This window comes from Malus sylvestris, chromosome 11 (assembly GCF_916048215.2).
Source record: "Malus sylvestris chromosome 11, drMalSylv7.2, whole genome shotgun sequence".
In the NCBI taxonomy this organism is placed as follows: Eukaryota; Viridiplantae; Streptophyta; class Magnoliopsida; order Rosales; family Rosaceae; genus Malus; species Malus sylvestris.
The window spans coordinates 6,535,811-6,548,605 of record NC_062270.1 but is presented as its reverse complement, the minus strand read 5'-3'; the positions used below and the strand labels follow the sequence as shown (position 1 = coordinate 6,548,605).

At 38.4% G+C, this 12,795-nt stretch overlaps 1 protein-coding gene and 1 pseudogene across 1 annotated transcript; both read left to right on the top strand.

Moving 5' to 3' along the window:
* Positions 1–622: 622 nt before the first annotated feature.
* On the top strand, positions 623–2,285 carry LOC126589057 (uncharacterized). Its single transcript, XM_050254240.1, has one exon. It carries the CDS (start codon positions 894–896, stop codon positions 2,007–2,009), a length of 1,116 nt encoding a protein of 371 aa, XP_050110197.1. The 5' UTR covers positions 623–893; the 3' UTR covers positions 2,010–2,285.
* Positions 2,286–9,866: 7,581 nt separating this feature from the next.
* Positions 9,867–11,758, top strand: LOC126589060 (GDP-mannose transporter GONST2-like; annotated as a pseudogene).
* Positions 11,759–12,795: the final 1,037 nt, after the last annotated feature.

Here is a 12,795-nt window from a genome sequence, read left to right as displayed (position 1 = left end):
TATTACACATGAACTTTTATGAATTCATTTGAAATCCTTATCGAATATACTAATTAGAAGTCCTAATTAGATACTCCATGACTTTCACAAACTCGTTTGAAATCCTAATTAGATACTCCATGATTTTAAATACTCACTTAATAAAATCTTCATGGAATACCTTGATCCTTTTAAAATCTTTTAGAATCTAAATTGAATAGACGGCCTTGATAAATTTCTTCAAATGTTAATCACTAGCTAATATGGTGTGGTAATTAGATGACAATTCAATATATTTGTTAATTCAATTGTTAATAAGATTCATATAATGTTAGATTGACGAATTCATTGTTCTTCATCAAGGGTATGTATGGATTAATCATAATTCCATATGAAATACGAATTTTTACTGAAAATGCATGATGCATCCCTTATACATATGATGCATGCATGATAAATTCCCTTCAATGGAAGACTGTTAATTTCAGTCAAAAGTATGTTATACAGTAATAATATGTAAACAAATAAAAATAAAATAAAAAAATTCGTCGACATAAGATTCATACTCTCGCAGTAATACTAACCGCAAAGCTAAAATATTCTCACCATCTCCCCATCATGTAAGAGAAACGAGATATAGAGATATCCCTAGAGGTAGACAGAGAGATACCATGAAGTTGCCTTCCACCTACTCTCTCTCTTTTAGCTTTATTCTTCTTCACCTGCTCCCGTGTCCCACCTCCTCCCCCTCTCTATCTCCTTCCCCTTTCATGATCATCTACTCCTCTCTCCTCCTCCTCCTTCCATAATTTCCTAACCATCAATCATCTCTCTCTCTCTCTCTCTCTCTCTCCATCTTCATGCATACCCTATAGCTATCGACATCTACTATACACTCATTTTCCAAAACCCTAATGGCCAACATATCAACACTCTTCAACAAGTTCCTCTCTCTCCTTCTCCTCCTCCTCCACCTCGGCTGCTTCTCTTTCATCGCCACCACCAACCACCAAACAAAGCCTCATCACCGCCGCAAACTCCTTAAACCCACCACCCTAAAACCCCAAAAAGCCCTCTCCACCTCCTGGTCCTATCTCAAACGCATCTTCACCTCCAAATCCTGCAAAATCACCTGCACCAACATCATCCAATCCCACCTCTCCACGCCACCCCGCTCCTCCAACCACTCCATCGTCTCCCTCGTCCTACCCGACCCAGACACCAAATACCCACCTGGGTCATTCCCCGAATCCGGTATCTCGGCCGGTTCCCACCAATTCTTCCCTCTCCGAAACGATATCTTCCCCTGTACCGCCTGCGGCGAAATCTTCCCGAAACCCGAGACTCTCGACCACCACCAGGCAATCCACCACGCCGTTTCAGAGCTCCATGACGGAGACTCGGGCAAAAACATCGTCCAAATCATATTCAAAACCGGTTGGACCGATACGCGAAAAGCCCCCGAAATTCACCGGATCCTGAAGATCCACAACAGCGGCAAAATCCTGTCGAGGTTCGAGGAGTACAGAGAGCTGGTCAAGTCGAAGGCGGCGCGAAACGGCGCTTGCCGGAGGCGGGACGAGCGCTGCATTGCCGACGGCAACGAGCTTCTCCGATTTCACTGCTCGACTTTCGTCTGCGATTTGGGACTCAACGGGAATTCTGGGATTTGTAATCACGAGTACTGCAGTATTTGCGGGATTATTAAATCTGGATTCTCGCCCAAGTTGGACGGAATTTCCACGTTGTCGAGTAGCTCCAGGGCACACGTGGCGATTCCGGAGGATATCGAGGAGGAGTTTAAGTTCATGAACGTGAAGCGGGCTATGCTGGTCTGCCGGGTCGTGGCGGGTCGGGTCGGGTGTGACTCGGAGGAGGATATTGATGACGTCGACAAAGAGGGCGGTGGATTCGACTCGCTCGTGGGACGAGGAGGCAGCGGGGCACACTCGAAGGTCGACGAGGAGGAGCTTTTGGTGTATAACCCGAGGGCTGTGCTTCCTTGTTTTGTGATTATATATACTGTGTAATAGTGTGACAGTTTGAGTGTTTGATGCATGGAATATGAACGTGTAGTACTCCTTATTGTAGAGCAAGGATTGTGATTTTTTGGTGATGTGTGGTGGTAATGGTGTTTGATCCACTCCAGGTTTTTGCTTAGCCTGTGACCAAAAACATGTCACAGCCCCTAATCCTCAATTTCTATTGCCCATCATCTTCTTATTAATTTACTAATTTAGGTATGTGGATATTTATTTTTTGGTATGTAATTATATATAAATAGGATGATGAATTGTTGATGTTAATGGTTAGTGTCTTAGTGTGGAGTGTGTAGGTTGAGCTCCAACCCTTTGTGGCCTTGTCGGTTTCTTGTTCTATCCCATTTAATTAACATGTGATGGTTGGCATGGATTTATTTGGTAATTGGTGCAGCCTGCCATGTTAATTTGTATGCTAATTAGCAAAGCCTCAATTGAGAGTGGGATTTTTGTCCCATTTTAGTGCGTGTGTGTTTTTTTGTTTTTTTTTTTTTTTGTTTTTTTCGTTTTGTCAGTGTTAGGGTATGGTGTAAACTTTCACTTCTAATTGTTTTCATTGAATTAAAGTGATCCTGCCAGTTCCAAGTAGCATACGGTTTAGTACATATTTTTCTCTACTTGAAAGTGAGGAGATTTTATGTTCGACCTATATAGACAAAGAGTTTGGTATTTAATTATATGTTATAGTTGATTTATTATGTAGCTTAACTAAATCACCCACTTCTTAGATTAAAATATAGTTGAACAAAGATAGAAGGTGATTTTGGCAATTTACTAAAGTGATTTGTGCAGCTCTTAAAGGCTTCGTTTAAGAATGATTTTGGAGGTTTGGAATCACTTCTAGAAAGAAGCACATGAGAGGTTATTTCCCGTAAAAGTAATTTAAATAATTTTATGGAAAAGCGCATAAGAAGCATTTCTCTAAAAATCAAATAGTTGTGAGTTAGCAACATTATTGGGTGTTTACAGGCGTACAATCTTGTCCTTCTAAGGTCCTCATTTTAAGCACTTGTGAGGACCAAATAATATTAGCCACAAGATTGTATTAGTTAAATCTAAATGTTTAAAATATTTGACAATTTAATAAAGCAAAACCAACTTAAAATCCATGAATCATTATAAAACTCATTTTCTTGCTTGCTTTATTAAGTTGTCAAAATTTTAAGCATTTGGACCTAAACTCTCAAAATGAGGATCTTATGAGAGCAGAGCTCACAGAAGCAAGGTGTAGAGAGACAAAACTAGAGTGCATACAACATTTTTGCTACCAAAAACCGAAGATATCCACAGAAGGACAAAGGTGGGCTTTTGAATTTAGCTTATAAAAGGCCTAGATAGAGATACGTTGGTAGCAAATTGGGGTGCCCTCTTATAGTATCACCCAACTAAACATCTGTCTACGTTGCATCCTTTGTTACGAAACATTCATAGTTAAAAGAAAATATGTGAAAGATGGAAGGACGGGGAAAAATAGTATATGAATTGTGAAAATATAAAGGATGAGTCTTAGTGCAACGAAAAAGTTAATTTTTTGTGTTATGAATATAATTATCAAGATTATAATTTCTATATCTTTTCTAATAATCCAACGATCAGAAGAAATCTCATGATGTCGAATTCTTGATTTTTGTACAATTTTGAACAAACCAATGAAATTTGAGAAAATCCAACTTTGTTGAAACCTGAACTTTTTATTGGAGAAATTTTCATTGTGCCGGTGCACGGATGGTACATTACGTGTTATTATATAAGTAGAGGGAAATTTTATTATTTATTAACACAAATATTTGACCACTTGTATAGTAATATGTGGTGTACCACTCCGTTTTTTGGATACACTAAAAAATCTCTCCTTTTATTGGTTGAAAAGTTTAGAAAAAAAAGTTGAAATAAGACTTTAGAAAATCAACCTAAAACAAAGAGTTAACAAAAAAATTACCACGTAATTAAATTATAATCCCCTCCTGAGATGGCTTCATACTGTTAAATGTTAATCCATATAACAACCGCACCAAAAGCATTCGTTTGAAATCCTTAGCAAATTAACAACAGCAAGTGACCCAGTGGCAATGGTGCGGACTACGACTCCTTAATAAACAAAAAAATGTGAGAGGTTTCGAGTTCGATGCTCCGAGTTGGTGAGTTTGATTGTCTGTAGCCATAGGCATGGTGAAATTCCTCATACCCTGGATAACCGTGGTTTGCCACCAATTGTCCCAATTTTTAACAAAAATAAATAAAAAATCCCTAACAAATTCAACCGCCTGCATTATAATCTAGCTTCCCGAAATTTCTTCCATATATTTGATTCCTACAAGTTAATTTGAAGGTTTCGGGCAAGTTTGATGAGCTTCCGAGTTCGACTAGGATTATTCATGCATGTTTCCTTCCTCCATGAGGTAGATTTTTGCTCTCTATATAAACTCCACTCCTTGTCATAACTTCATGCACTATTGCAATTTCCTCCGTGTCTCTCTCTTGCAAGCACTATTTGCAGTATAGCTATAGCTAATGACGCCTAACATTAGTTTTCAAGTCCGCAGGTTTCAGGAAGTTACGCTATGTCATCGTCCCCCGCCTCAAATTCCTCTTCCGCCGCATCTTGACTAAAACCACTGCCACATGGTCCCCTGCCGCCGCAGCTGCTGCTGCGACCAGTAAAGAAAAATCCCACAAGGCCCTCTCATGCACCGAACCCATCGATCTTCTCTCCCCGCCCATAAATTTCTCCCACCCTAGACTTTCTCCACACTTTGGACCCCAAAAAATCCACCCCTTAAACTCATCTCGATCTTCAAACCCTGAATCCAATACTTGGGCCTTTTCCCAACTCTCTTACCCTAACATCCGAAACTGTTCTAGTCTTCCCTGTACATCCTGCCATTGCACTGAAATTTTCTCGAATTCCAGTCTCCTTGAAAAACACAAATCTGTCTAGCACGCCGTTTTGGTGCTCACCGGCATCAACGAGGGCACCGTCGCAAAGATATTCGAAGGCCACAAATGGACCGACACTTTAGAAGAACCCAAAATTCACCGTATTTTAGAGATCAATCTGTTTGGACCCAAAATTACACAATCGGTCCGAATAATCGAGGCTATTGAGTGAACGAAGTTCTAAGCCGTTAGGTAACTGAGTCAGGATAATTTTAGTTATTATTAAGGAATAATATTGTGATTTTTATCATAATAATTATCTCTTAATAATATATTGAATTATCTAGAGCACAGTTGGGTGATAAAGTCGTGGTAATTTGATACGATGCCGTGAGAATTAATATTGTTGCAATCTCGTGAATAGATAGCATGACTATCATGAATGGAGTTAGAGTATGGCAGACTATCTTCCATGCATTTATACAAACGCAATGGAGATAAAGATGAGATTTGATCAAAGTTAGTTGGCTTAGATAAAGATGATCTGATGACCATCGTTGGTTGGTCAACGAGGTGGAGGAGATTGGTTTACTCATCCAGCACAGGGTAACTTGCTTGGATAATTAGCCAATAAAGGTATTGTTTATTTTATGAACCTATGCATGTGGAAATATGGGATAAAAGATGGCATATGCCATTTTATCCAGTTGTTATTTCTCCTGATGGCGCGGCAATTAAGATTGGGAAAAAGGATGGTTGTGATTTATCATCAAAGATGGTTGGATGTTCACAACTTGGATTCTACAACACGTCTAAGAGTTTTGATTCTATAAATACCGAGCGGTAGACGACTAAAAGGGTCTCCAATTCAACACACAAACTGCCCTACGTAAACTATCGTTCTACGCGAAACCTCTCAACAACCTTGAAATTTTTATTTTCTTTTTTCCGCCAACACATCTTCAGTTTGGATAAATAGCATTGAGAAGGCAACCGGTGACATCTTCAGTTTGGATAAACAACATTATTGTCATAGAGTTAGCCGATAACGGAGCACCTTCAGTTTGGATAAACAGCATTGCTTCGAAGTAGACTGATTACCTATCCAAGTCTCAGTCAATAAGGATTTTCGAGTCCTGGTTGGTAGAGGTCATCTCATCAGCCTTCTCGACGAAGTGATGTGTTACTAGGTTACTACATTCGGCACATTAAAAGCCGAATCTGATATTGAACTTTGCAAAACTAGCAGTCGTGTCTTCAGGCTCTAAAACCTGAAGGCTGAGACGTGTTCCTTCCTCGGCCGCAATCGCAAGATCAAGAAATCAGCAGCGCGCTCAACCAAACATCAACACATTTTACTCCCGGACCGAGCTCGACCGATGAGTTGGCATGCCCTGCACACAACCGAATGACGTAGTTAGTTTATTAATTACTCGGCTTGCCTGCCACATAGGCTTGGTAGTTTTTAGGGTCAACACAATCATAGCGCCGAAATGCTAATGAGATATGACAAGTACCTACATTCAGTCATAAAGACCCTATGAAGATGCGAACTACCTACACCTGGACAGAAAGACCCTATAAAGCTTCACTATTCCCTAGGATGATCCTTGAGCCTTTCTTGCGCAGCTTAGGTGGAAGGCGAATAAGGCCCCCCTAGGGCTGCATTCTTCCTTAATTACTTGTCGTGCATTTTATTTATTTATTTAATGCTAAGAAAATTATTAAACTCTAATTTTGGTATATGCTTTCCTACCTATAGTGTCAATTGGAGTAGTCTGTAATGGATTCTAAGCCTTTTTTGGGGTAAATTTTTGCTTATTAATATTCTGCATTATGAAAACTATCTGTTTTGTATTTTTTCCAATTTAATTATATTTTATCTTTCTTTTTGTACCATGCATAAACTGTTAGATTTAATTTTGTAACGTCATATAAAGTAGGGTATTTTAATTTGCACTCCACCAAACTATTTTGTTGGGAAGTATGAGAACATGCATGATACACGATGAACAATCTCGTGAGTTTGGTGCTAGTGCCCTTAGTGAGATCAAGCAACTGACATCGAAGGTTGGTGGCATTGGCGATGGAAACTTGAGAGAAGTGATCACGGAGGCAGTCCGAAGTAGCTTTTGACAAAGTTTTGTTGACAACGAGAGAGAGAATGGCCTCGGACATGGTAGAGGTGAGATAAATACAGACCAATTGGTCAGCCTGGAACCAAGTAACGAACAAAGGATTAGGTTTGGCCGGCCAAGTTTGGCGATGAGAGCATTATCAGGCCATCAACGTACTCAACCATTTAAGGTAGTTGAAGTTAGTGAGCTTGAGAAAGTGGGCGACGTTGGCAACCGAAAAAGAAGGGTCGAAGGTGGAGGAAGCAACAACGACAGCAGCAGAAGCCATGGAGGAAATAAGAATCTTTAGGTTTTCAGGGAAGAGAGAATAAGGTTAGGGTTTTGAGTTATAGAGAAATCTAGACGAGTGATACCATGTAGAATTGGTAAATTGGATGATTGTACGGATGTAGAGGTTTACACTTGGATACGCATTCATGACTTGGCATATAAGAGATATATGTGGGAAAATGATCGTCTCCCGATTCATTTTGTGGGGATCCTAGGTATCCCCACATCCTAGCCGTTCATTGTTTATTGTGCGGTCAGTTTTCGTCAGATATTATTTGTGTTTAATTTTAAATATAAAAAAAAGTCAAATGATTTCTGACCGCATGATACATAATGAATAGCTAAGATGTGGAGATCCCTAGGATCCCCACAAAGTGGATGCGGATGGAATCTGATTCCGAGCCTTTACAAGAAACCAAAGCCCAGATGACTAATAAATTAAACCTAGCCCAGTATGTAGAAAAATCCTAACCGATTTGCGTACTCTAAAAATGACATATGTACAACAAGTTAGCTAATATAGTAATGGTTGAACAAAGACATAATGATAACCTACAAATATATCATAATCAAAGGGAGCGGGAGGTTTGAACTCAGAATACAATCAATTGAAAAGTAAGATCCTAACTATTAGAGCAATCCACCACTTGCATTGCATGTTGAAGATGCTCTAACGGTCTCCTCAAAACTCGGTGCCGTCGGACAGAAATGAAAATAAAAATTCTCATGGTGGGCTTGGTTGTGATAAAGATTTCATGCCTGATGGGCTTCGTTGACAAATCTCTTTCAATATCCTGAACTCTGCTCCAAACCCAGATCAATAAATAGTCCATAAGCCCCAAAATCCATCCATAATTTCCGCGCAAAAAGCAGACCGTTTGAAATTCCACGCGAAACCCAAAAGTGATTGCTTTCCAAATTCCGGATTCCGGCGTCCCTGATTCGATTCACAGAAGAGAAGAAGAAGCAGTACACCTTCATTGACCTTCTTCGTAATGTTCTACAGAGAGAGAGAGAGAGAGAGTCAGAGAGAGTCAGAGAGAGAGAGAGAGAGAGAGATAGAGAGAGTCAGAGAGAGAGAGAGAGAGAGAGAGAGAGAGAGAGAGAGGAGAGAGATGGAGGATGATGATTCGCATAAGGGTTTGACTTTGGGTGCATGTGGTAGTGTTCCTCATTCCCAAATATCATTCAATTTCTATGGCAGTCGCCTGGAATCTCGCCCTCCCACTCTGTTCCTTCCATTCTTAATGCTCCCTCTCTCTCTCTCTCTCTCTCTCCTTCTCCTTCTCAGACAGTACTGCCGCACTTGACTCAGATTTGCGTGCTCTAAAAAAAGATGAGTTTTCACGGATTCACGTTTTCTTCATGATTTTCGTTACCCAAGCGTTTGATATATCTCCCTTTTCTACTTTCACTTAAGCTATCCCGGTACCTTTGTCTCTGGTGTACATTTCCAGAGTTTGAAAGACTGAATAAAAAAAAGCTTGAAGGGTTTAATTGGTAAGAACATTTGTACCTTTAAGTATAAAAGATACGATTTTTAGCTTCAGGAAGTGAAAATTTGAGCTTATTTTGCAATTGGGTTGTTGATTTTTTTTTACCTTTGCAGGTGGGTGATTTGTCATCTGATTTCAAGTTGGATGCAGTGAGGGGCCATGATAGTGAGGACCCAGAAGTTGGCTCTATCAATGGAGGAGTCCATTTGATTCTTCTGGAACGAAGAGCTGTGACATTGACTGACAGGTAGACTCCTTAGTTACTCTTACTTTTTGTTGATCGAAGGCTTTGAATCTCCACAACAAATTTGTCTTTTGTTTTTGTTTTTGTACTTATTTAAGTTGAAGAAGTAACTTTGATGAACACTACGGATTTTTGTTAATGGTGGTCACGTTTATCCCATGAGTCGTCTTAGAATAATGACAATTTCTGGCTGTATTCATATGTTGATGTTGTGTTGTGGAATGAGCTGAGAATTTAGAATATGGTTGCTTTGTGGTTATATCGACACATTGTTAATTTGGCGCATTGTCCCCTTTTTTCGGGTACTTTCTTAAAAGCAGATTGTTTAGAGGGAGTCAAGGAGGGCACGGTGAGACTGTCTCTATTCCAATCAGTGGAGATGAAAAGCGTGAACATAGGTCAGCAAGGAAATCTGGACCACTGTTGTCTGGGACAGCTTATTGCATTTCTTCTTGTAGTATGATATTGCTGAACAAAGTTGTTCTGTCCGGTTACAACTTCAATGCAGGCGTATCATTGATGTTTTATCAAGTACGTATCGTAATGCCCTTCCAAACGACTTTCTTTTGAATAAGGACGAAACATGTACAAAGGTTTCGATTTTTCTAGGCCGATAATTGATCCCTCGTCACTAATTTGATGATCGTTTCTTTAATTCTTTGCAATTCCTTTAATTTAGCCAGTCATAGCAAAAACTTATTTCTTCTGTACGCTTCTCTGCAGAATTTGATAAGTACCATAATTGTTGTCCTCCTGGGTTTATCTGGAGTTGTTACAGTGGAAAAGCTGAATTGGAAACTGGTTAGGGTCTGGATCCCTGTCAATGTAATCTTCATTGGAATGCTTGTATCAGGCATGTATAGGTAAGTTGTAGGCCTACATATTTTGGGGCCTTTTATTTTCCTTTTAGTTTGGAGCTTACTGTTCTGACCTGCGGTAAATTGAACAACGACAACTTGTGAAGAGAATATTAATTATAACATCTAAATATACACTTCTCTTCATGTGATGACATATATGGTTCATTACTAAAATGTATTCTAACATATATGGATTATGGACTGCTTAATGTACTGTGGTTCATTTGATGCTACATAAAGTTTATTACTAAAGGATACTCTTAACATACGTACAAACCTTTGACGTACTGTATTTCATTTGTTTTTTCTTTCAGTTTGAAATATGTAAATATTGCAATGGTGACCATTCTGAAGAATGTGACAAATATTTTAACAGCACTTGGAGAATTATATTTGTTCTGGAAACATCAGAATCAGAAAGTGTGGACTGCCATGTTTATGATGGTAATCAACTCTACACTTACCGTGTTGCAGGAAACTGCCAGCATTTTGATTCCCATATCATATTCATTGCTCTGTAGATGAAATATAATTACTTTTTTCTTCCCCCATAAATTTTTTGAAAGAGAACTATCTTTTCTGTATGTATTGCAGATTATCTCTTCTATCAGCAGTGGCATTACAGATATCTCCTTTGGCGCAGTAGGTTACGCATGGCAGCTTTCAAATTGCGTACTAACAGCAAGCTACTCATTAAGTAGTAATTACTATATTTTGGATGCATGTAAATTATAGTTTGTTTGGGAGACCTATAACTTTATATGTGTATTACACAGATCATTTTATAATTTGTGCAAATATTATCTCTTTGTGACTGCTAACTCTACGGCGAGTCATGGATGAGGCAAAAAAGTACACAAGATCTGGATCCCTCAACGAAGTTTCAATGGTCTTGCTGAATAATTTGTTATCTCTACCTTTTGCTGCCTTCTTGATTGTTCTGTTTGATGAATGGGAATATATAATGAACGTGTAAGCGTATCTCCCTAATTCAAAGTTTGACATAACTTCATGCCCTTTTCTTTGTGGAAACATATTAACTTCAGTTCTACTTACTCTTTTGGTTTCGATATTGCAGAGATGTGATCAAATTGCCAATGTTTTGGGTTGTTGCAACAGCTAGTGGATTGCTTGGACTTGCCATCAGCTTCACCTCCATGTGGTTTTCACATCAAACTGGCCCAACCACTTATCGGTAATATCGATGTATACTTTAGCTCAACACGAAAACTTCTTGTGAGTATCTATACAGGAACTAAAGATACTCTTCTGCTTTGCAGTCTCGTTGGTTCCTTAAACAAGATTCCGATCTCGCGTGCTGGTTTAGTCCTGTTCAGGGTGCCCCTTAGCCTACTAAACCTCTTCAGTATACTATTTGGTAATCAACACAATCAACAATGAAGACATTGAAATACTAATGTGATTTTGTTGTGTTTTACTCTCATCTTAATAACTTTTGTTTGTCCCAGGTTTATTCGCCGGAATATTTTTTGCCAGGGCCAAAATGTCCTGATCCGGACCGCTCGTATTAGGATTGAAATGAAGGAACTGACTCGCGCTCAGATTGAAGAAACTGGCTGCACATAACAGTTTCTAGGCTTAAGTTCTTTTTGGTTTTGCTTTGTTTTTTTGGTGTGAAGTCTTTTCCTTTCTTGTTGAAGAAGGCAAAGATTTTATTCCTGCAAACATATAGCATCAATGAGTTACAGGAGTTGGAAATTGCAGCTCCATTTACACTTACTAATAGCCAAGAAAAATCACAAGCCGGTGAGCATACTTCCAATTTATTTTTCCAAATGTAATACTTGTAGCTAAAGTTTTGTTGATGAAGTATTAACATTCTTTTTTGGTTGAATGATCTTATCTACTTTAAGTCTTCTAAATCAAAATAGATACCTTTTGTTTATTAATAATTGTTTCTTTATAGATTTGAAGTCGGGATCTCCTCCAACAAAGCAGAAAATGAATGTCGCTAGACCAATTACCCTGAATAAAAAGATTCATTTCTTAAAAGATGGTATTACCTTAAGGAGACCTTTTAACGTTTGTTTTGCGGACGTAGCTGTATTGGCTAGAATCGGTGTGCTTCTCATCATGCACTCAAGTTCATGTTCCTTCTTCTTTCAGAGACCAGACTAGTTAAAGTTCAATATCGCTTTTGGACAAAAAATAATAATAATAAATTTAAACATTGCTAGCATAAAATTTAGATTTTAGGTAATCACTCATAGATATTAATTACCAATATTTCAATTTTTATAACTTCTTCATCTACTCCAGTAACGGAAATATGTCCAAAAGTTTTAAATCGATAAATTGAGCTTAATATTTTCTTTGAAATTTCTCGTGTCAAAATTCTCAACCCTACCTCTCTCTAAGTCAAATTCATCCATAAAAATAAGAAAATTTTCAGTGTGTCATGAACATGACCCGGTACAAATGTTATAATACAAGTAATTGAATACTTGAAGAAAAACAAATTCCAATCACTTATGTTATAAAATTTGGTGTATCAGGTCATATTCCTAGCACACTCAAAAAATCGCTCCACAAAAATAAACATCGAGGTGTCCAAAAAAAAAATTGAAACAAAATATATAAAATAAAATTATAATGAGGGAGATTAATATGAAAGAAAATGGAATATGTACAATTGGCTAAGCATTCATAAGCCCTAAACAAAGCAATAAAACTGGGGCTTAAAGTTTTGCCAGAATTCCTCTTCCTAATTAATTATAATTAATTCATAATTAACTCAGACAGTCAAAACATTTTTCAATCTTTTATGTCCCTCATTTTTTTATGGTATCAAATGGTCCAAAACACCCTCTCATTTCATTATGTGCCATTAGCTAAGAGTGTACATACGGGGGCAATTATGTCTTTCCGTCA